The following is a 23,516-nucleotide window of genomic DNA, read 5'->3' on the forward strand; positions in this document are numbered from 1 at the left end:
GTAGCAGCATGAAGAGGATAAGGGGTCGAAGGAACGGACAACGACTCGGAGGCAAAGGCTATTCCCATAGCGTGGACCTTAACCAATAATTTATACGATGTTTTTTGGCCTGATTGAAGATCATAGTAGCACCAGCGGCTACGTCTGAAAAAGAAACAAATTGTGAGTGCAATCTTTGCCACAAAAAGGAGAGCAAGCAACAAATTTACTTGATGTCCTTAACGATCGAATGCTTGAGAAGGACAAACCCAATAAGACAAGATTTTGTTCTTTCAACAGTTTGCAACACTAAAGCAGTGGTCAGTTAGTACATTATTAATGAAATTTTTGTCCCAGGAGGGAGGGCCTAAACAACAAATGGTTGGCTTATTAAAACTCCATTCACGAAGGACATTCTAAGGGCGAGAAGGGGGAGCCTCAAGGAAGAAGAACTTATTTTTCCACGAACCAATAGAACATAGAAATTTATCTATGAACCTACAATTACAGAGAGTGTTTGTGTAGAAAAAACCAGGATTATATGATCAAGTCGATTACGTAACAATTACCAGAGTCCAAAACTTAGTGAAAGATGACTTTTGTTCAAAATATCGCATGAGGATAACAAAACATAGAATACTTTTCATATAATTATGAACTAATTGAGTAGGGCTTATGCCCAAATGAGTGATCATATTAGCGACAGGCTCTGCTAATGAAAAAAAAAAAGTAGAACAAGATTTAGAATAGGAAATCCAAATGCAGACTATTTTATATAAAAGTTATTGAGGCAATTACAAAGTGGTAGTTAATGAAAAACAACATAGGAAAGTATCATTGTATTAGGCCGGCCTGTCTGTAGCTCTCAACTGAGTCCACAAGAGTTTCTCTCAGTGTCCTACACTTCCAACCAAGCCTTTGCAGTTTCTCTGAACTCATTTCTGCCAAATCACTTCCCTCTTTGTAGCTGCAAATAAGTTTAGTACATGTAAGATACAGAAACCAGGGAAGACATTTAATGAAAAAGGTGAGCATGTTTTGCATCTGCAGTCGTAAATCCAGAAAAAAACAAAAAGAAAAGAAAAAAGAGATCGCACAAAATTATTTAAAACTCAAGTTCGACAAAAAGATAGAGGGCGTAAAAGCAATGACGACAAAAAGAACAAGAAAAATGGATAATTTTGATTTATGATAATAGCAAGCGTGCCATATAAATTGTAAAAGAGGGATGGTTTATAAACCTCAAAACCTCTCCCTCCACAGCGAAGCACCTTATCAAGAATAAACCCGTAACGTTTCAACAGAAACAACAATACCTCATTGATCCCAATCATTCATGAACACCAAAGTTAAAGTGCAGTCACTTTACAAAAAAGTACTGAACCCCTCTTCACTCATACTTCTATTACAAATCTACCCTCCAGCTTTTTATTGTAATCCGTGACGTAAAATCTGATAACAATTATTTTAGAAAATAATGAATTTCTTTATATATATCTAAATCTAGATCAGCATCAGTGTAATTATGCAAAGATATATATATATATATATATATATGTACAAGAAAAAAGAGAAGATAAACTTTGAGGAAAGATGATTACCTCTTGGGATAGTTATAGGTTGGATAGATTTCCTTCAGAATTTGGACCATATCCCGAGTCTTGATGGCGTGAGCTGTGCATATGTATCTACCTTCAGCTTCTGGTTTCTCGTACACTAGTTTTAGCGCTTCTGCTACATCACGTACATCAACTATCTTCCTGACTTTGTTTTCTGCTTCCTCGTATCCTTCTGTGTGGTCAAGTAAGAAAATGCATTATGTTAGAACACAGGATGCATTCTAATTGAAGCCAAAGAAACAGCTAAATAATACAGCACTAAATAATTCGGACAACAGAGGAACAATGATGAGCAATCACATTTTTTTAACATTTTTGTCATTTTCAGACTCATATTAATATAACCTCTATCATATTCATGCTTTAGGGGACAGTGGTTATGATCCAAGTAGATCCATGGCTGAACCATATTGAAAGACCATGTGGTTATTCTGACAAAAGTTCTCAGAAGGATCGATAGAAATGCCATTTTAGTCCCAAAATAATTTTGAACAGGCACAAAAATGCATAGAAGTTGAAGAAGTGGGTTGGAGTTGCTTCTGCTTCTGGAATTCTATCCTTTCTTGACTTAGGCTACATTTGGATGGAATTATTTCAATTTAGAGATAAGATTTCAAATGACTCCATATCCAAAAAATTTGAAATTCATCACAAAATATAATTCTTGAAATCCTTTTAACATGGAATTACCCAGACAAATCCTTAGACAATAAAAAGTAGAAGTTGTGGTTGGAAAAACTAGAAGTAATGTAAAGTTAAGCCAGACGGTGAAAATGACTTCTATATAGTTTTCACAAGCACTCCCGTATTCTAAATAAAATGAACCCGATTGTTGCAGAAATCTGAGCAAATTCAGCTGTCAATTCCATCAAGGAGCAAACTAAAAAGGCCAAAAGTTAAGCAGACAGTAACTACACAAGCTTAAAGTTCACTACATCAGAAGAATATAATTTTGGTATAAGAAAGAATGATAATTACATAGGAAAGCCAAAAAGTTCCAAAATGTACTGCAGGTAGGAGTAAATACCTTTCAACAGCTTAACAAGAACCAAACTGCTAGCATTTGTTGCATGCTGCAGCATAGGTCCAAGGACAAGACTCGGACACACGGTCACAACATCTAGGCTGTTTTTCTTTGCATATTCCCAAGCCTCAGCCTCAGCCACTGTTTTTGAGAAACAATACCAATTCTATACACACAAGATCAGAAAATCAAGCCTATCGGTCGAAAAACATACCAGTGCAGCTAGTTAAAGAAAATTCCTCAAAGGTTATAATTACATTAGTCGTCTTGCAGTATTCGGAGTCTGACCAACATGTCTCGTCCATAACCCGATCCTTGGGCCAGTTAGGGTTCATCATAACCGCAGCTACAGATGATACAATCACAACACGTCTGACTTTCTTCTCTTCAGAGCATGCTTTCAGGACATTAAGAGTACCTCTTAAAGCAGGCTCGACCAGTTCTACCTATAGCAATCCCATGATTCTTGAGTATTACAATACCAAGTTATACAATATTTTTAAGTTAGGAGTTGAAGTAAGCGTTTACGAATCTTGCCTCTGGGTTTGGTACAGAGGTAGGAGGAACCGGGCTGGCGACATGGAACACTCCATCACATCCTTTGACGGCCGCAAGAATGGAGTCGAAATCCATCAAATCTGCCTTAAAGAGTTTCAGCTTTACAGCTGCATTTTCAAGGTTCATCAAATGTGCGTTTTTGGCATCCCCTGTGACATACACGAAGAAATCCATATGAGATTGTTATTGAGATCATGGTACCACCTTTCAAGAAAAAACATGTCCCAAAATCAACCATTACTTTCAATTGTACAATATATAAGATGACAACAAAAATTTCTTACATGCTTGCGTTAAAGTGTTTATCAAGAATAACAACGGTATCAAAAAACAAACACAAAGTTTGATCAAGTAACAAGCTCCATATATATATATACGTATATTTCCCTACTACAAATTTGGACAAGTGATGCAAGAGTTAAGCCAGTCCCAAATGTGTTTTTCATTAACAATAACAAATGTAGAATCAAGCAACCACTTACATGCTAAAATCTATGGCTATAACAGAAGCGCAACTAAGAATCTTTAACAATTCCAAAAAAGACAAAGCGGGTCACATTTTCTACAGCGGCTTGTAGGCCTACAACTCATTCCACCACAAGGGCAACTGTTGACATATAATTAGCAGCATTTCTTTTCAATATAAATAAACAAATATGTTTTCCTGCCCAAACTTGTTGAGATATTTCCTAATTTGATCATCTTTGTAACACTGTTAAGTCGAACCCAACATTCACTGCATAAAGCATTGAATAACATTCAAGTGAAGAATTAAGCACTTGACTGCCAAACCCTGTATTCCGGTCTTGCCTTCTGCACTTGCTCCGGGAGTAGGTGGAGAAATAACAATCACAAACAAGAAAAGACACAGCAAGACCACCACCACCGAGACACTCACATCAGATACAGGAACAAATTCCATAAAATTAACACTAATTGAAAACCATACCCAATGGAAGGAGAATCATCAGTTAAACAATTAGAACTCTTTTCAACTGACTATATTTACTATAAAAATAAGAAATTAAAGAAAAAAAGGAAAAAAATATCTACCAGGATTTCTGACGGTGCCGTGAACGTCGTAGCCTTGAGAAAGAAGAATCTTGATAAGCCATGAAGCTACATACCCTCCGGCGCCTGTTACACAAACTCTGCCATTTTTCTCTCCCATTTTGGCCACAAAATAAAACAACATTGAGCTGATAATTAACAGTGTGGGGTGTATTTATGGCGATACCGCCGACCAGTGTCGGCCCCTCTCGAGAAATGCTATTGTGCGCACACGTCATGCGTGACTTCATTGTGTGGGTTCATACTTCAGTGTCCGACGGACGGTTCTCTAGGTGACTTGACAATGAAAACTATATCATAAAAACCAAATCCTTGGAATGATGTTAAATGCAGAAAGATGCAACAATATTCAACAAGATACACATATTGAGAAATTGATTGGTTCAATCCCATTAATTAAAATTCCGTTTCTAATGTATATATCTAGTTAATAAAATTTTGAAAACTCATTAGAAATGCTAAAGAAAAGTGATAATTACACTCTTTTCATCTCAAATTTAATATTATTACACGTAAAGTCACTGTAATTTATGAAAATACATCTAGCGCTTGTGGGTTTTTGCTTCTATCTAATAAATAAGTTCTCATTATCAAAATTCACTAAAATTAAAAAACAGAATGAAAATTGATATTTATCTTTGATCGGTTTAAAATTGACTTTTTGCAGGTCAAATATTTTTTTTGCGAACTAAACTACCTTGGTGAAGATATACCTCCTCACATGCATTGATGCATGAAGACGTATGAGAGTGATTTGGTCATAAAAAGATTTATTTGACCTATTATAAGTAGTATTAAGTCAATCGAGGGCAAATATAGATTTTTTCTGAATTTTTTTTATTAATATCAGCAAATTCGATGAATTTTGATTAATTGAAGACTTATTTATTAGATGGAAGCAAATTTTAGGAGTGCTAGATATAATTTTCCAAACCACAGGACTTCAACGTGTAACTACACCAAACTTCAGGAGATGAGAGTGTAATTATCCAAAAAAAAAAATGCATATTAAATAAATATAAATAATAGGAATTTTTAAGCAATTTACCTTATGTGGTATTACAAATAAGTAAATTAGCTCCCATAAAGAAAAAACAAATTATCTTTGTGTCTTTTTCAAGATAGAGAAATTTACCCTCCTTACACGATTTCATGCAATTCCACACTTTTTTTTAACTTTTATTCTTTTCAAGTTTTAATTATAAAGTTACATTTATAAATTTATTTAAGATCATTAGATCTTTTTAAATTTAATGTTTGATGCATACAAAAAGAATGTACGAGTAGGATCTCTTACAGACTTGAGCTCTTTAACAAGTTGAACTCTTTGCAAGCTTAGAAACGGAACCTGCAAAAATAATATTAGCATTCCGACGTTTAAATCAGTATCCAATATTTAAATAATAATTGAAAAGAGATTATATAAGCAAGGAAAAATTAAATGTGATATGAAATCGTGAATAAGAATAAATGCATATATATGGTAAAAATCGCTTGTCAATGCTTAGAGAGTCGTCCCCTGCTTGAGGGGGCTGAACCTAATTTTATACCCAAAGTCTCCTAGTGGTGGGGAGCCTAGCCTCCCAGAGGATCGAGGAGGCGGTTGTCAATAACCATCCTAGGCATCTTTATCTTGTCAGTTGGAGAGAATCAGGGGAATCCACCCTGCTCTGGAGACTTCAATGAGATGAGAGCCTACTCTTAAGGATGTTGTCCTCCTAACTCTTCTAATTTGTCCTCCTAGGCCTTCTGGTCAGATCTCTCTCCTAATGGCATTTTTCACTTGGACGAGATGCCCAGTTGTCTGCCAAGGTGGAATCGGGCTCTTTGGGCCTCTAGTAAACAAGTCATTCTGTTGGGCCTTAACTTTCTTGGGTTGCAACTAGGGGAAGGTTTGCGAGGCTCCTTCCGTGTCTTTTCTCTTCTTTGGGCTTGCTGTTGAGTTGAGAATTGGACTTGACTTTGCGTTTCCTAATTGTGATTATATCAAGATTTAAATTTAATTTGTAGATCAATGGTCCAAATCTTATTTAATTCCAATCAACATATAGATTTAGAATTGTATGTTTATTTAAATTTAAAGTAAAAATCGGATAACTAATATATTTTTATATATAATTACAATTATATATATATATATCTAACTTTATTATTAAGTGGGATCATCTTTTTGGTGTCTCACTTAATTTTGATCTGTCATTTTTAAAAAAAATTAAATTAATTAATTATTTTTAGCTCCTCCTCTTATCATATTTTTTCCATAACTATCTTTTTAATAGTTTTTTTCCTAATACATTTTTTTATTTCTCCAACATTATTTATTATCTTTGTTGGTCAATATCTGTTAATAAATTAAAATATTTATATTAACTTATTATCTTTATATATATATATATATATATATATCCTTAGGTACTTTTTTACTCTACAAAAGTTAATCATCCAATTTATAAAAATATTTTATTTCAATTTAACTTTTGAAATTATACGTTTATATAGGATGTGTCACACTTACTAATATACATAAAGAGAGGGCGAAAGAAATGATGGAGGGAGAGAGACGGCTACAACGACAATGATGGAGGTTGGGGAGGGGGGGAGGGGGTGGGAGGAGGAGGGGCGATTGGGGTGACGGGAAAGAAGTTTAGGTTGTGGCATTGGGGGGAAGAGGGGCGATGGGGCGGCGGGGAAAGGGGGAAAAGTGTTGGTGCGGGGTAGGAGATGATGAGGAAGAGGGGAAGGGGGCAACGGTGAGGGCCGGCGGCGAAAAGAAGGGGTAGGGTTTTATTTTTATTTTTAATAAAAATATATGTTGATAGAAAAATTATGTATTTATATAATAATATTATTATATTTATAATATTGCATATATTTGAATATAAATAATGTTTTACTTTTAAAAATCACTTAAAAAGATGAAGCGTGCAGTACACCACCCCCATTGTAAATTACTTTATTTTAAAAAACAAAGTGAAATAGCTTTTTTTTATAAGTGGTATTTTGCATATACCCTATAGCATATGGGGGTACTTGCATTTTTCACTAAATAATAGTAATAAAAATTGAATTTTAAAGTATTACATTCCTCTTTTTAATTCAAGCATATGCATTTTAACTTTCTATCATTTATGCCAAATCATAATATTTTATTTTTACGTAAATTATATATTTTGAAGTTATTATTTGATTTAGTTGTTATTAAAACTAATAGATAATATAGTGTTTTTTTAACTATGTATTTGTCAATGACGTTATTACATTGATATTGATACGAGCAAAATGTGCCCCTTTGTTATGCCAATTGACCTAAAATCTTTGGATTGAATCTTGGTTGATCCTAAAGAAAGGAGACCTACAAAAAAGATGTTAGCACTTTGATGATCAAGTCAGTAAATTTTAATTGAATGATAAACTCAAGGAAAAATAAAATAGCAACGGATGCTCGATAGATGAGAGAGTAATTTTGCAAATAAAAATGCTTGAAAGTGAGTTTGTGTGCGTGCTTATGTCAAGATAACATTACCTTTAACCAAAGGGGAAAGCTAGCTTTTATAGCCTTATATCTGCCTCAGATAATAAGACGTGCCCCCTTAGGACTCAGATTTCGAATTGCTGTTGATAAGGCCCACCTAAACCTCGAAGGTGGTTGGCAGAAGTCTGCACGGGGTCAAACTGACCGAGGAGACCTGAGTTAGGTAGGTCTTTTAGAGGATATGGTCCACATCTTGGGGGGAGTTGTTAGGATGTGAGGGTGATCCTTTCGTGTCTCAGGTTGTGGTGGCGACTAGGTGGCTTTTCCTTCCATGTCATCCAAATAGCCTTTGACCATGTGTGAATGGCTCAAGGGACTTGCTTTCTGATGGGACATCAGGTTTTTTTAATTGGGGCCCAACTTTTGCAGAGTTCTGTAAGTCGATAATCAATTAAGGTTATTCTTTCTTGAACTCCATGCACATGAGGGCTTTCTGTTGGTCCTCTATGTAAAATTAGGCATTCACCTGTCCTAAGTATATTTTTTGTGTATCCTTCCCCCCCTCCCCCCCAGGAGGAGGAGGGGGTCAAATCAGCCCTCCTTGGAGTAGTGAGTGTTTTGTTGAAGGCATCCTTCTTCAGTCCCTCGGCACGCGGGGAGGGGGGGGAGTTCCTTGTCCGGCTTATCCGCATCGCAACGAAAGGCCTACATAGGCGTGTCAGCATAGCTTTACCCCCTAGTGGGTGGTTAAAGGTAACCATCCCTAGTGGTGATGATCTTTAGCATAATTGTCGAAAAGGGGACGATTACTTGGCAAGGATGTGGGTGTCTCTTTGTCTTAACTCAGCCTCCTTCATAACATAACCTCCATTCTTTCTTTACACATTCCCCATGATCTCTAAAGAAGAATCCTGGAGCTTTTGAATTTTTCCTTCTTCATGCATTGTTATGGTAATAAAATATATCCTATAATGATGGCTACTGGACAAAAAGTAGCTGTTTATAAATTAAAAACAAAAACTAGTAAATTTTTTTCTGCTTTTTTTACTTCATATATATGTAGTGAGGTAAATACTATTGTTGCAGATTGATGTGCATAAAATAGGTTGGCCCAAAGAGGCCCAACGGTTCAAAAAGAAGAAAGAAACGAGAGACCCATAACATCTTAATAGGCCCAAGATATCTGGCAAGCGTCCTTGGCAAGTGCCCCCTAAAAAGCAGACAGGCGGGCGTCATTGGCAGGTGCCCCCTAGAAAGCATACAGGCGGACGGCCTTAGCGGGTGTCTCCCAAAAAATAGATTGGCAAAGGAAGAAGGTAGAAGGCATCCACCTCTCATTTGGCCCATGAAGAGATCTAAAATCCAAGCCAGCCCACCAATCTATGATGAGGACGACCCGCTGAAAAATTATCAGGCTCAACCCAAGAGAGAAGCCTAGTACACAAGATCGGCCCGAGAAGGAAGTCTGGTACGAGGCCTGCTTTCCAAGCTCGCTCTTGGGGAAGGGAAGTACCCTCAAGAAGCTGGACTCTTTGACCGAGAAGGACTCCTTGTTGAAGTAGGAGTCTTCATATAAAAGGAGTCCTCCTCCAACCAAAGACGTGCTGCTCAAGTCAAGGAGGAGATAAGATCGTACCTTATATCTAAACTTTTGCCTTTTTTCTTGAAAAGTTCCTGGGAAGAGGGATTCTTCCCAAAAGACAGACTTTCAAGAAGTTGGAAACTGTCTTGTTATTTCGCTGCAATTCTCAACTCATGCTTTCCTCAATCTTTATTTTTATTTCAATTTCTCGTTTCAACACGCCTCAACAGGAACACCTTCAGTCCACCAACAGGGACACCTTCAAGCCCCACAAGAGGGACACCTTCAGTCCTCCAACAGGGACACCTTCAAGCCCCAAGAGAAAGGCACCTTTAGTCATCCAACAAGGACACCTCCAGTCCATCAACAGGGACATCTTTAACCCCTATACAGGGACACCCTCCAAAATTCAAAAAATCACTTTCTATTCTTGCTTTAACATTCGAATTGAACTCTTAGCACGATTTCTCTCATAAAATTGCTTACGCTATCAAGATTTCTCATTATATTTTATTTTGTACGATTATTTTTCTCCTAAATTCGATACTAACTTGGAAGTTGGAGTGCTAACTCTTTTTTTGTGAGTCCCCTTTTCAGAATTAGCATTCGCTTCGGCTCAAACTTTGAGCATTATCATATCTATTGGACCCGTGTGTTTTTTTAATGCATCATTGGCATCATCTGTGGGAAACTTAAGTTAACTACGTGAGTTACCATGAAAACCTCCAGCAATCCCGCAAGCAAACAAAAAACTGTGGAACACCTGGCAATAATCAGACTTTGCAAGTTGTTGTAGGAACCCTCCTAGCACCAGCTAGTAGGGTATCCCCTATCCGTGGGGCAGCCCCCGCAATGGTGTGATAGTTCCAAGACCCTCCAGACCTACTGACCCGCAAACTGAGCCTCCACACCACCATCACTCTTCAGACACCTCCTCGGGGCACCCCCCGAAACTCCTATGGACCATACAACATATGGTCACGGCGGCCATACGGGAGCAAATAACTATACTAATCCCAACCCACGCAGTAATCCCATTCGACGTGGATGTCCCTAAGGAAGGAAGTTAAAGGGTATCCCTTGCTCCTACACTACCGGCCCCAAGACAGCAAGGACGCCCCTTGCAAATCCAGCAGGACGTCTCTCCTCAATGGATCGCATGTATGGAATGCCTGCAAAAAGCCCTCCAAGACGTCCAGTATTAAATTGGGGAACTCCCTTAGAGAAGCAGCAGAGTATCCCCTTCAGTGAAGAGATCATGGCAGACGAACTCCCCTTCAACTGGAAAGAGCCTAACCTGTTGGAGTACGATGGAACCACGGATCCGCAGGAGCACCTCTCCTACTTTGAAAATGTTGCCCTTCTCTACCGTTATACCTCTGGGGTCAAATGTCATGTGTTGGTAGCTACCTTCATACAGTCGGCCCAATAATGGTTCAATCAATTGCCTCGGGATCCATCCGATCAATCGTAGAATTTCATGCTCTAGTTCTTCATCAATTTGCCAATAGTAAACGATGTCAAAAACGATCATGAGCCTTTTCTCTTTAGAACAAAGAGAAGGGGAATAACTGTAGTATCTTCAACGCTTTAATTTAGCGGCCCTAAAGGTCCCTACTGCAACATCTAATACACTAATTTGTGCTTTTATGCAGAGATTATAAGATGGGAATTTCTTCAAGTTCTTAACTGAGAAGCCCCCTCGCAATTTTTATAATCTCCTAGCACTAGCTGAATAATATATCAACTTGGAGGAGGCTAAGGAGTACAAGAATGTTATCCTTAGTGAAAAATGCAAAGAACAAGAAGACGATGACCTACTTCACCCGGATGCCTTCGAAGAATAAGTCCTGCCCCGAGGTAGGCATCCCCCTCAGAAAATGAACCCTGCTCCCAAGTAGATATCCTTCACGGAATAAGCCTTGCCCTAAGCAGGAACACCTCTCAGCAAATAAATCTTTATATACCTACTTCCCTCAAGGAGTATTTTTTATTTTAATAATTTTGAAAATTTATTTCACCTTTTAATGTGTTAACATATATTTGCTTATAAGGATTTCACGAAGAAGACTTTCCTATCATAAAAAGTTTCATCTTACACACAGGCACAAAAGCTCTATCTTCCACACAGGCACCCCATCCCTCCTTCAGGCAGGTACTTTGGTCCTTCTTTTGGGGGACTTGTAAGCTCTGTCACGTGCAGGCACCTAAGCAACTCCTCTGCCGGGGCATCTAAGCCATGTTTTCGGCAGACACCTTAGTCTAGTCTTGCTCCAAGAAGGGTCCCCTATAGCACCCCCTTCGCTACAAGGGCTATATATACCCTAAACATCATACTTATAGTAATCCCTGTGTTTATACACATACATTTGCACATAATCATCTAATCAATTTGTATACGTAATCCCAACACGTCATAGTAGGTATTATCAACCCACAACATTATATATATATACATATCACACACCACAAGGTGATTCGTTACAAGTAATCCATACGCTTATATTCTCTCTGTACAAACAAAATGTGGTTTGTACTCTAACTGACAAAGAGGGGAAAACAACATACTGGCCCGACCTGCCTGAGTATAGCGCGTGGACCTATTCTTCAATAATCAGACACCTCAAAGTCTATTCCTGAAAGAAAATATCAGCAGGGGAATAAGCCTGCCACTTAGTAAGCAAATAACCAGCCCTATCATATATGTATATCAAACACAGCCCAAATAAGATAAGTAGGCAACATGCATGGAATACAATCAATTAAATTCCAACATAATCAGTTGTAGTACATCACATAGCTATCTCACAAATAAATAATCAATTAAACTTTCTTTTTCCAAGTTTGCTTACCAGAAGGTGATATCGTGTTTTTCCCGTCAACTCAATCTCACCGTCATATAAATTTAAGTGAATTCCCTTGACAGCCGGCTCATCAATCTCATTTCGCACATAGCATTTTCAATTCGCATCATAGTTCTTTTATTTCGCATCATAGCTCTTTTCACATCACATCTTTTTCATTTCGCATCAAAGTTCTTTTCATTTCATTTCGCCTTATAGGCTTTTCAACACATCAAGGGGTATTCACACCACAATATATATTTAATTTCCACCACTCCCTCATTTTCACATATCACCATTCTTGTAAGCAACTAGTAACGTAAAACAGTATATCCATATATTCTCATTTTCAGACATCTACAACACATCAAACAACAAACATAATATTTCAACGTATTTTCTCATTCCACGTACACAATACCATCAATCAAATCAAATCATCCATCACTCATATACTTTCAAATAAATCCATATCAGTACAAACCACAAATTCAGATAACAGTAAAATCACAATTAAAGATACATATATAGACAATACTAATTATTTACTTACCTCACCCTTACAACGCCTTTATCTATTCAATAGGTAGTGGTTCGGTCTTTTCACTTTACCCCCGTATCCTATAATGAGTTATTAAACCACATACAGTTAATATATCGAAAATATCGTAACTTTTTTTTAAATATAATATTAAATATTATTCGTACGATTTCCAATAATTCTTTAATACTCCATTTCTATCGAAATATAAATCTTCGTTCTAGTTCTTCTCAATAACTAGACACTATAGGCTTCACAAAAATATTTATAATTTATCAAGTGAGACATAGGAATTTATTTAACGAAATCCCTTATACATTTATATCTATCATTTTTAATAACATCCTTAAATTAAATTATCATTAAAACCTCATTCTTCCTCTTTAATAACATAATATTTCTAAAATATAACTTTCGAAATATTTCTATGAGTTTTCTGTCAATTTATCATTGCAATAAAATTTAATTAAGTAATAATACATAGAATTACATATTTGGCTAATCATTCCGATGGAATTGTGTAAATTGGCTATAATAATATTTAAATCTAACAAATTTTTAATAATCTAATTAACCAATGATATTATTTTTATATCCGATTTGATATTTAATCCGACACTATTTTAAATAGTCAAACTCGTAAAATATTTCGATTAAATAATACATCGCTCAATATAATCAACATTTAATAAATGAACTAAATAAAAAAAATATAATCATATAAATTAATAGGAATTAAAATTAAAAATCTTACCTCTGTCGCGCGGTTGATGAAGAAGAAACAGGAAATTGCAATTTTGTAACCTTGCAATTATTCAACATACATATGAATATATTTATGTGGGGGTGGGTGGTGGGTGAGGGCCCACCCCCAAACCCCTTTTTCTTCTTCTTTTTTCTTTCTTTCTTTCATATATATATATATATATATATATATATAATATTATTAAATAGTATATATTATATATATAATATTATTATTATTTTATTTATTTGATTAAACTTTTCTCAAAATACCATTTACGTCCTTCCTAATTTTCTTAATTAATATAAATTGTCCCAAAATATTATAACGAGCTCCAATTTAATTCGTTCAAATGTTATTACATTTCAATTATGACCTATAATTTATTTACCAATTAACTAAATTTTATAAAAATTTATCAATTAATCCCCCAATTATATATTATAATTTTTGGGGCGTCACACCCCCTCTCAATAAGCCCCCCGAGAAGGAGACACAATAATTTTGCTCCGTGCAAGATCTATTCGTAAAATATACGTATCTTTGTTATATAATATTCTCTTGCAGAAAAATAAAGTCCTATACCGGAGTAGGCACAAAAGGCACCCTTTTAAGCCCTCCTCTCCTCTATGGAGGCACCCTCCTAAGAAAACCTGCTCCATACAGGCACGAAGTAAGTTCTTCTTATTCTAAGCATACTTATGCTAATAACATTCTTTGCAGGAGTTCTAAAAAAAGGAAGGAGAAAAGAAAAGTTCATTCTTCGGACCCCATCTCTGAAGATTTCTACTCTAATAAGTGTCAAAATCTCCATTTATTAGAGTGGAGGGGGGCATATTGATGTACATAAAAATAGATTGGCTCAAAGAGGCCCAAACGATTCAAAAAAAAGAAAAAAAAAACGAAAGGCCCGTAATATTTTAAGAGGCCTAAGAGCATCTGGCAAGTGTCCTTGGCGGGTGCTCCCTAGAAAGCAGATAGGTGGGCGGCCTAGGTAGGTGCCCCCTAGAAAGCAGACAGGCCGGCGGTCTTAGTGGGTGCCCTCCAAAAAATAGATTGACAAATGAAGGAGGTTGAATAAGGCATCCCCCTCTCATTTGGCCCGTGAAGAGATCTAAAGCCCATGCTAGGGCCACCAATCCATGGTGAGGACGGCTCGCTGAAAAATTACCAAGCTCTACCTAAGAGGGAAGCCCAACACACTAAAATCGGCCTAAGAAGGAAGCTTGGTGTAGCACCCCCTCGCTACAGGGGTTATATCTACCCTAAACGTTATACTTATAGTAATCACCGTGTTCATATATATATACATTTGCACATAACCATCTAATTAATTTGCATACGTAATCCCAACACGTCATAATAGGTATTATCAACCCACAACATTGTATATATATACACATATCACACATCACAAAGTGATTCTTCACAGGTAATCCGTACACTTATATTCTCTCTGTACAAACAAAAAGTGATTTGTACTCTAACTGACAAAGAGGAGAAAACTGCATACTGGCCCGACCTGCCTGAGTATAGCACGTAGACCTACTCTTCAACAGTCAGACACCTCAAAGTCTGAAAGAAAATGTCAGCAGAGGGATGAACCTGCCACTCAGTAAGTAAATAACCAGCCTTATTGATATATGCATATCAAACACAGCCCAAACAAGATAAAAAAGCAACAAGCATGGAATACAATCAATTTAATTCCAACATAATCAGCTTTATTACACCACATGACTATCTCATAATAAGACAATCAACCAAACTCCATTTATTTCCTAGTTTGCTTACTAGAAGGTGATATTGTGTTTTTCCCGTCAACTCAATCTCACTGTTATATAAGTTCAAGTGAATCCCCTTGACAGCCGACTCATCAATCTCATTTCGCATCATGGCTCTTTTATATCGCAGCATCACTCTTTTCATATCACATCTTTTTCATATTGCACATAGCACTTTCATTTCATTTCGCCTTATAGGCTTTTCAACACATCAATGGGTATTCACGCCATAATTATAATTAATTTCCACAATCACCATTCTTGTAAGCAGCTAGTAACGTAAGAAAATATACCAATATATTCTCATTCTCAGACACTCACAACACATCAAACAACAAACATAATATTTCAATGTACTTTCTCATTCCACGTACACAATATCATCAATCAAATTAAATCATTCACCACTCATATATTTTTAGATAAATCAATATCAGCATGAACCACAAAGTCATATAATAGTAATATCACAAATAAAGAGAACATATATAGATAATACTAATTATTTACTTACCTCGATCTTACAACACTTTTGTCTGTCCAATAGGTAGTGGTTTGGTCTTTTCACTTTACCCCTGTATCCTATAATGAGTTATACCACACAAATTAATATATCGAGAAATCGTAATTTCTTTTAAGTATAATATTGAATATCATTTGTACAATTTCTAATAATTCTTTAATATTTCATTTCTATCAAAGTACAAATCTTCGTTTTTCCTCTTTATTAACATACCATTTATTAAATATAATTCTCGGAATATTTCTATGAATTTTCTATCAATTTCTCGCTACTATACAATTTAATTAAATAATAATACATACAATTGCGTATTTGGTTAATAATTCCTATGGAATTGTATAAATTGGCTATAACAATATTCAATCTAATGAATTTAATAATCTAACTAACCAACGATATCATTTTTATATCCAATTTGATATTTAATTCGACACTATTTTAAATAGTCAAACTCGTAAAATATTCGGTTAGATGGTACATCGCTCAATATAAATAATATTTAATAAATAGACTAATTAAATAATATAATTATATAAATTAATAAAAATTAAAATAAGAACCTTACCTCCGCCGCGAATTGTCGAAACAGAAATGGAAATTGCAGTTTGGTAACATTGCAGATTATTCAACTTACATATATATATATATATATATATATATATTTATTTATGTGGGGGTTGGGCGGTGGGTGAGGGCCCACCCCAAAATCCTTTTCTTTCCTTCTTTTTTTTTTTCTTTTCTTTTCTCTTTCCTTCATATATATGTATACATATTATTTACTAATATATATACATATCATTTACACATATATATATGATATTATTATTATTTTATTTATTTAATTAGACTTTTCTCAAGATACCCATCACGTCCCTCCTAAATTTTCTTAATTAATATAAATTGTCCCAAAATATTATAACGAACTCCAATTTTTAATCCGTTCAAATTTTATTATATTCCAACTATGGAACATAATTTATTTACTAATTAATCAAGTTTCATAAAAACTTACCAATTAACCCCCAAATAGATATTATAATCTTTGGGGCGTCACACTTGGTACAGGGCTTGCCTTCCAATCCTAGCCCTAGGTGAAGGAAGGCGTCCTCAAGAAGTTGGACTCCTTGACCTACGAGGAGTCCTTGCAAAAGCAGGAGTCCTCATGTATCCTTCAACCAAAGACGTGCTGCTCAAGTCAAGGAGGAGATAAGATCGTGTCTTATCTCAGGATTTTCGCCTTCTTTCTCAAAATGCAGGTCACTCCAAAGTTCCTGCGAAGAGGGACTCCTTCTCATAAATACAAGTAGCACCCCTCAACACGAATACCTGCAGCACCCCAACAGACAGACCTTCAAGAAGTTGGAAACTGTCTTGTTATTTTGTTGCAACTCTCAACTCGCACTTTTGCCATATTTTACTCACAAAATTCTAATTTTTATTTCAATTTCTCATTTCAGCACCACTCAACAGGAACACATTCAGTCCACCAGTAAGGACACCTTCATTCCATCAACAGGGACACCTTCAGGCCCCACGAGAGGGACACCTTCAGTCCATCAACAAAGACACCTTTAGCCCCACGACAGGGACACCTTTAGTCCTCTACAGGGGCACCTTCAACCCCTATACGGGGACACCCTCCAGAATCTGGAAAGCCACTCTCCATTCTTACTTTAGCATTCAAATTGCACTTTTAGCACGATTTCTCCCACAAAATTGCTTACTCTATTATGATTTCTCATTACATTATATTTCTTATGATTATTTTTCTCCTAAATCCGATACTAACTTGGGCGTCGAAGTGCTAACGCCTTTTTTGCAAGTCCTTTCTTCAGGATTTGCATTCACTTTGTCTCAAGCTTTGAGCATAGTCCATATCCATTGGACCCGTATATTTTTTGAACGCATCACATATATTGCTTGAAGCACTAAATGAAATACCTGAACAAGACATTTTCAAGAAATAAATGCAACAATGATGTTAGCCTCACTCCATATGCAGGATGTAAAAATAGCACCTAAAGATGACTAGTTTTTCATTCATCCATGGTTACTTTCTACCCAATGCCTATAATGTGGAGCAGTATTTATTACAATTACATCTTTTTGACTTTGTATATTATATTTGCCCCCTTACAAGTATAAAAAATATTAAGGAGAATGTTGAATGAATGATAAAATTAAAACTTTACGTATATCATTTTTTGCTGATGTCACCATCTTTCGTCCTATCCTTAATGAAGACAATCAGGTGTAAATGATGAATTTTTTTAAAAGGTATAAGTGTAATTTCAAAATTTTTTTGAATAAAATTATAATTTTATATTTTTATAAGGGGTTTAAGCATAATTAATCAAAAAAATAAATAAATATCTTTACTACCCTCCCGACTCCTGTATGATATTTTTCAGCTTTCGGTGTCATCATCTCTTTGATTCAATAGACATATCTCGATCTTTTTCCCAAATAGTAGTTTCGCAAACCTAGGGTTTTCCCTCTTGACTTCCCCTCTCCATAAATCCCTGAAATGAAATATGTCTATCTCATTTCAGTATTATATTTATGCATGTATTATACGTGATTTTATTTTTTAAAATTTCATTTAATTTAGTTTAATTATATATTTCAAAAAATAAAAAAAATACAAAAATATATATATAAATATGATAGAAAATTTTCGTTAAATTTTGTACGGTTTCGAGTGTCGAGAACCCAAAAGCAATTAATCCTAATCCTGTAAATGGGCGTCAATTCTGATCCAACAAAGAAAAATACAGCTTATTGGGCCCAATTCGAGCCCACTCAGTAACGGGCCCTCTTGCAGTCCCAATTAAGTCGTTTGTGCCACTTTTTCCTATTTTTAATGTGCATGCTGCTCCTAATAAATAACTAAATAATATGTTCATGGTCCAAATCTTGCGTGCTTGTAATTTTATTGTCTCCTTGCCCCCACCAATATATCTTAATAAAACGAGTAGGTTTCGCCTAAAAAGGTATAATTTAGTGGGTAAAATTAAGTTCCTATTCGCATCTGATATATGTATGTGTGAGTATTATTTTATTTTTTAATAGTAATTGTTCCTTTGTTATAATAACAATTATTAATTAGTTATGCATATTTAATATTGATAATTGATGCATATAGATTATTATTGATAATTAAAATTCATGGTGTAATTGTATTCGATTTATTCATCAATAATAATAATAATAAGATTTTCCAAAAATAAAAAATACTTGACTCGACTGTTGCAGTGGCCTTCCGACAGCCAAATGACATTCACGTGGCATTTATTGTTTCTAATGGTAGGATAGCTTTGCGATAAAAAAAAATAATTTGTGAGATTAAAAATGACTATTTTAACAACCACGGGATCAAAAGTGACACTCCTCTTATTTTTTGTGGAACTGAAAATGCATTTTTCCCACAAGACGAAGATGCAATAATTAATGATTTCCACTATTTTCCCTTCAAATTTTATTTTTGAAAATTGTATTCAATTAGTTTTGGACTACATTTGTATAGAATGATTTAAAAAATAATTTTAAATAACTCGATATCAATTTTATTATATATTTTTTTTATTTAATACTTTTTACACGTCACATCAATTATTATTAATTATACTTCACATTCAATCACATAACCCAAAAAAAAAAACACACGAATCTCATCTAAACAAAACCCGATTTATCTAATTTGACTTTAATTATAAGTTGATTAATATTTTTATATGCATAAAAATTAGCTGGCCCAAAGAGGCCCAAGTGATTCAAATATAAGAAGAAACAAAAGGTCCATAACATGCTAGGAAGCCTAAGAGAACTTGGAAGATGGCCTTGGCGTGTGCCTCCCAAAAAACAGATTGACAAAGAGAGGAGGTTGAAGGCATCCCACTACTCGGACCATGACCAAAGCCCGACAAATATTCGGCCCAAAAGGCCCACACACGTGGCAGCCTACTCTCCTATGTGGGGAATCTCGTTAACAGCCACATTGAACCACATCAGCCATAGGAAGACCTCCCCTGGCGGTTGAGACTCCTCATAGGTGAGGGGTCTCCTAAGACAAAGTAAGTAAGGAAAGACCCTAATAACTAGGACTCCCAAATGGCTAGGACTCCTCACAGACGAGGAAGGTGCCCCAGAAGTCCTGGATTACTTGGCAGCTTAGACTCCCTAGCGCTTAGGAGGCCTTGCTCATAAAGTGTCCCCGAAACTCGGAGATAAGGATTCGAAAGCACTTCTATCAGAAGATAAGATCAAATTATGGCTTATCCTAACTGCCTTCATCCACTTTTCCCGAACATGGAGGACACTTGCACAACCCTATCAGCAGAGGGCACCCCCCTATAAATACAAGTTTACTCTTTCATACTCAAGGCGCTTCCAAACACCTTCATGAGACCCTCTAACGTCTGTCACACCTTTCTCACCTTCTAAACACTTTTTAAACATTCTCTAAGTACTTCAAAAGCATATTATCAATTGTTCTTACACTTTTCATCGACTTTATTCACCATATCTTGATTTTAATTATATTTATTTACTTTTTGGCTTTATTCCATCTCAAATCAAATAGTAACTTGGGCGTTAGAGTGCTTACGCTTTTTTCTGCAGGTCTCCACTTTAGAATTTGCATTCGCTTTGGCCCAAACTTTGAGCATAGTCCATAACCATTAGACCCATGCATTTTTTGAACACATCATTGGCGCCGTCTGTGGAAACTTGAGTTAAAGACATGAGTTACCATGGAAACCTCCAGCAATCCCACAAGCAAACAAAAGGTTGTAGAGGCACCTCGCAACAATCAGACTTTGCAAGTCGTGGCGGAAACCCCCTTGGCACCCGCTAGTAGGGTATCCCCTATTAGTTGGGCAGCTCGGCCAGTGAAGCGATGGTCCTAAGACCCTCGAAAGCTGCTGACCCGCTAACTGAGCCTCCATACCACAGTCCCTCTTCATATACCTCCTCAAGGGGGGAGTTGCCCCAGAATTCCTATGGACCATACAGTAACTCCATTCGACGTGGATGCCCATAAAGAAGGAAGTCAAAAGGTATCCCCTACCCCTGCACCGCTGGTGGCAAGGGATAAGGGACTCCCCTCGCAAATCCAGCGTGATGTCCCTCCTTGGTGGATCGCACGTCTAGAATGCCTGCAAAAAGACCTTCAAAACCCCTTCAGTGAAGAGATTATGGCAGACGAACTCCTCCTCAACTGGAAGGAACCTAACCTGCCAGAGTACGATGGAACCACGGATCTGCAGGAGCACCTCTCCTACTTTGAAAATATTGCCCTTCTCCATCGTTATACCCCTGGGGTCAAATATCGTGTGTTCATAACCACCTTTACACGGTCGGCTCAACAATGGTCCAATCAATCGTCATCGAGATCCATTCGATCATTCGGAGAATTTCGCTATCTATTTCTCCATTAATTTGCCAGTAGTAAATGATGTCAAAAGACAATCACGAGCCTTTTCTCTTTACAACAAAGAGAAGGGGAATCACTGAGGCAGTATCTTCAATACTTTAATTTAGCAGCCCTAGAGGTCCCTGCTGCAACATCTAATACACTAATTTGTGCTTTTAAATAGGGATTACAAGATAGGAATTTTTTCAAATCCTTAACTAAGAAACCCCCTTGCAATTTTTACAATCTCCTAGCACTAGCTAAGCAATACATCAACTTGTAGGATGTTAGGAGTACAAGAAAGCTGTCATTGTTGAAAAATACAAGGAACAAGAGGACGAGAACCTACTCCACTCAGACGCCTTCTAAGAATAAGCCCTGCCCTGAGGCAGGCATCCCCCTCAAAAAATCCTGCACCAAGGGGGCATCCTCCTTAAAAAATAAGCCCTGCTCCCAAGCAGACATCCTTCACGGAATAAGCTTTGCCCTTAAGCATGCATCCCTCTTAGCGAATAAATCTTAATATACCAGCTTCCCTCAAGCAGTATTTTTTATTTTGATAGTTTTGGAGATTTATTTTACCCCCTTCATATGTTTGCTTGTAAGGATTTCACGAAGAAAACATCCCTATCATAAAAAATCTTGTCTTCCACACAAGCACAGAGACCCTTTTTCAGGCAGGTACATAGGTTCTTCTTTGGGGGATTTGTAAGCTTTGTCTCTTACAATCACCTAAGCTCTCCTCCGTGGAGGCATCTAAGCCCTATTTTCGACGGACACCTTATTCTTCCTTCAGCGACGCTCCTAAGTCTCGCTCTAAGAAGGAGCCCCCCCCTTGAAATAAGCTCTCTTTTAAGGAGGCACAATAACTTTGCTCCATGCAAGATCTATTCGTAATATATACACATTTTTGTTATTTAACATTCTCTTGCAGAAAAATAAAGCCCTACATCGAGTAAGCACAAAAGACACCCGTTAAGCCCTCCTCTTGGAGGCACCCTCCTAAAAAGTCCTGCTCCATACAGGCACGAAGTAAGCTCTCTTGTTATTCTAAGCATGCTTATGCTACTTACATTCTTTGCAGGAGTTCGGAGAAAGAGAGAGAAAGAGAGAGAGAGAAACTCCTTCTTCAGACCTTAGCTCTAAAGACGCCTACTCTAATAAATGTCAAAAATCTCTATTTATTAGAGGGGGGCTACTAATGGGCATAAAAATTAGTTGGCCCAAAGAGGCCCAACTGATCAAAAAAGAAGAAAGAAACAAAAAGCCCGTAATATTTTAGGAGACCCAAGAGGACCTGGAAGGCGGCCTTGACGGGTGCCCCTCAGAAAATAAATTAACAAAGGGAGTGACACTAATCTCGTCAATAGCCACATTGGATCACATCAGCCCTAGGACGACCCACCCCCCCGACAGCTGAGACTCCTCATATGTGAGGGGTCTCCCAAGACAAAGTAAGTAAGGAAAAACTCACTAACAACTAGGATTCCTCACAGACGAGGAAGGTGCTCCAGAAGTCCTGGACTTCCTAGCGGTTAGGAGTCCTTACTAATGAAAAGTCTCTCAAACTCAGAGATAAAGATTCAAAAGCACTTCCAACAGAAAATAAGATCAATTATGGCTTATCCAAATGGCCTTCATCCACTTTTCCCGAAAAGGGAGAAATGTTCACAGCCCTATTGGAAGAGAGCACCCCCTATAAATACAGGTTTGCTCTTCCATACTCAGGGCAGTTCCGAACACCTTCATGAGACCCTATAACATCTCTCACACCTCTCTTATTCTCTAAATCATCTCTCTCGCCCTCGAAATACTTTTTAAACATTCTCGAAACACTCCACAAGCATATTATCAAGTGTTTGTATACTTTTCATCGATTTTATTCACCATATCTCAATTTTAATTATATTTATTTACTTTTTGGCTTTATTCCATCTCAAATCTAATACTAACTTGGGCGCCGTGAGTGTTAACGCTTGTTTTGTAGTCCTCCTTTAGGATTTGCATTCACTTCGACCCAAACTTTGAGCATAGTTCATATCCATTCGACCCGTGCGTTTTTAGAACGCATCAATTAAGTCAAACGCTGTAAGCACTTTCTAACTTTGACAATTTAGTAATAGAATTGTAAAAATTAAAATTTTTATTCTCCAAATGTTTAATTTTATTTCGAAACAATTTAAATTTTACTATAATTATATCACATTTATTTCTCATTACAAAAGTCAAAAGTTTACTGCAAACACCCTCTTAATTAAGACCTTAATTTGTTCAAGGTAGAGCATGTCCAAAAGTAAAAGTTGTTTCCACACTTCTTAAAAAAAGACAAAAAGAGAAGGGGGAAATTGAAAGAAATGGAAGT

At 36.5% G+C, this 23,516-nt stretch overlaps 1 protein-coding gene across 1 annotated transcript; it reads right to left on the bottom strand.

Moving 5' to 3' along the window:
* Positions 1 to 719: 719 nt before the first annotated feature.
* On the bottom strand, positions 720 to 4,487 carry LOC105178304 (cinnamoyl-CoA reductase 1). Its single transcript, XM_011101764.3, has 6 exons — positions 4,234 to 4,487; positions 3,160 to 3,329; positions 2,880 to 3,068; positions 2,626 to 2,788; positions 1,581 to 1,770; positions 720 to 946 (listed from the first exon to the last, which is right to left on the bottom strand). The coding sequence occupies exons 1-6, from the start codon at positions 4,373 to 4,375 to the stop codon at positions 814 to 816; spliced, it is 987 nt and encodes a 328-aa protein (XP_011100066.1). The 5' UTR covers positions 4,376 to 4,487; the 3' UTR covers positions 720 to 813.
* Between the last annotated feature and the right edge of the window lie 19,029 nt (positions 4,488 to 23,516).

Source organism: Sesamum indicum, linkage group LG2 (genome assembly GCF_026168435.1).
Source record: "Sesamum indicum cultivar Baizhima isolate 11 linkage group LG2, ASM2616843v1, whole genome shotgun sequence".
Lineage (NCBI taxonomy): Eukaryota > Viridiplantae > Streptophyta > Magnoliopsida > Lamiales > Pedaliaceae > Sesamum > Sesamum indicum.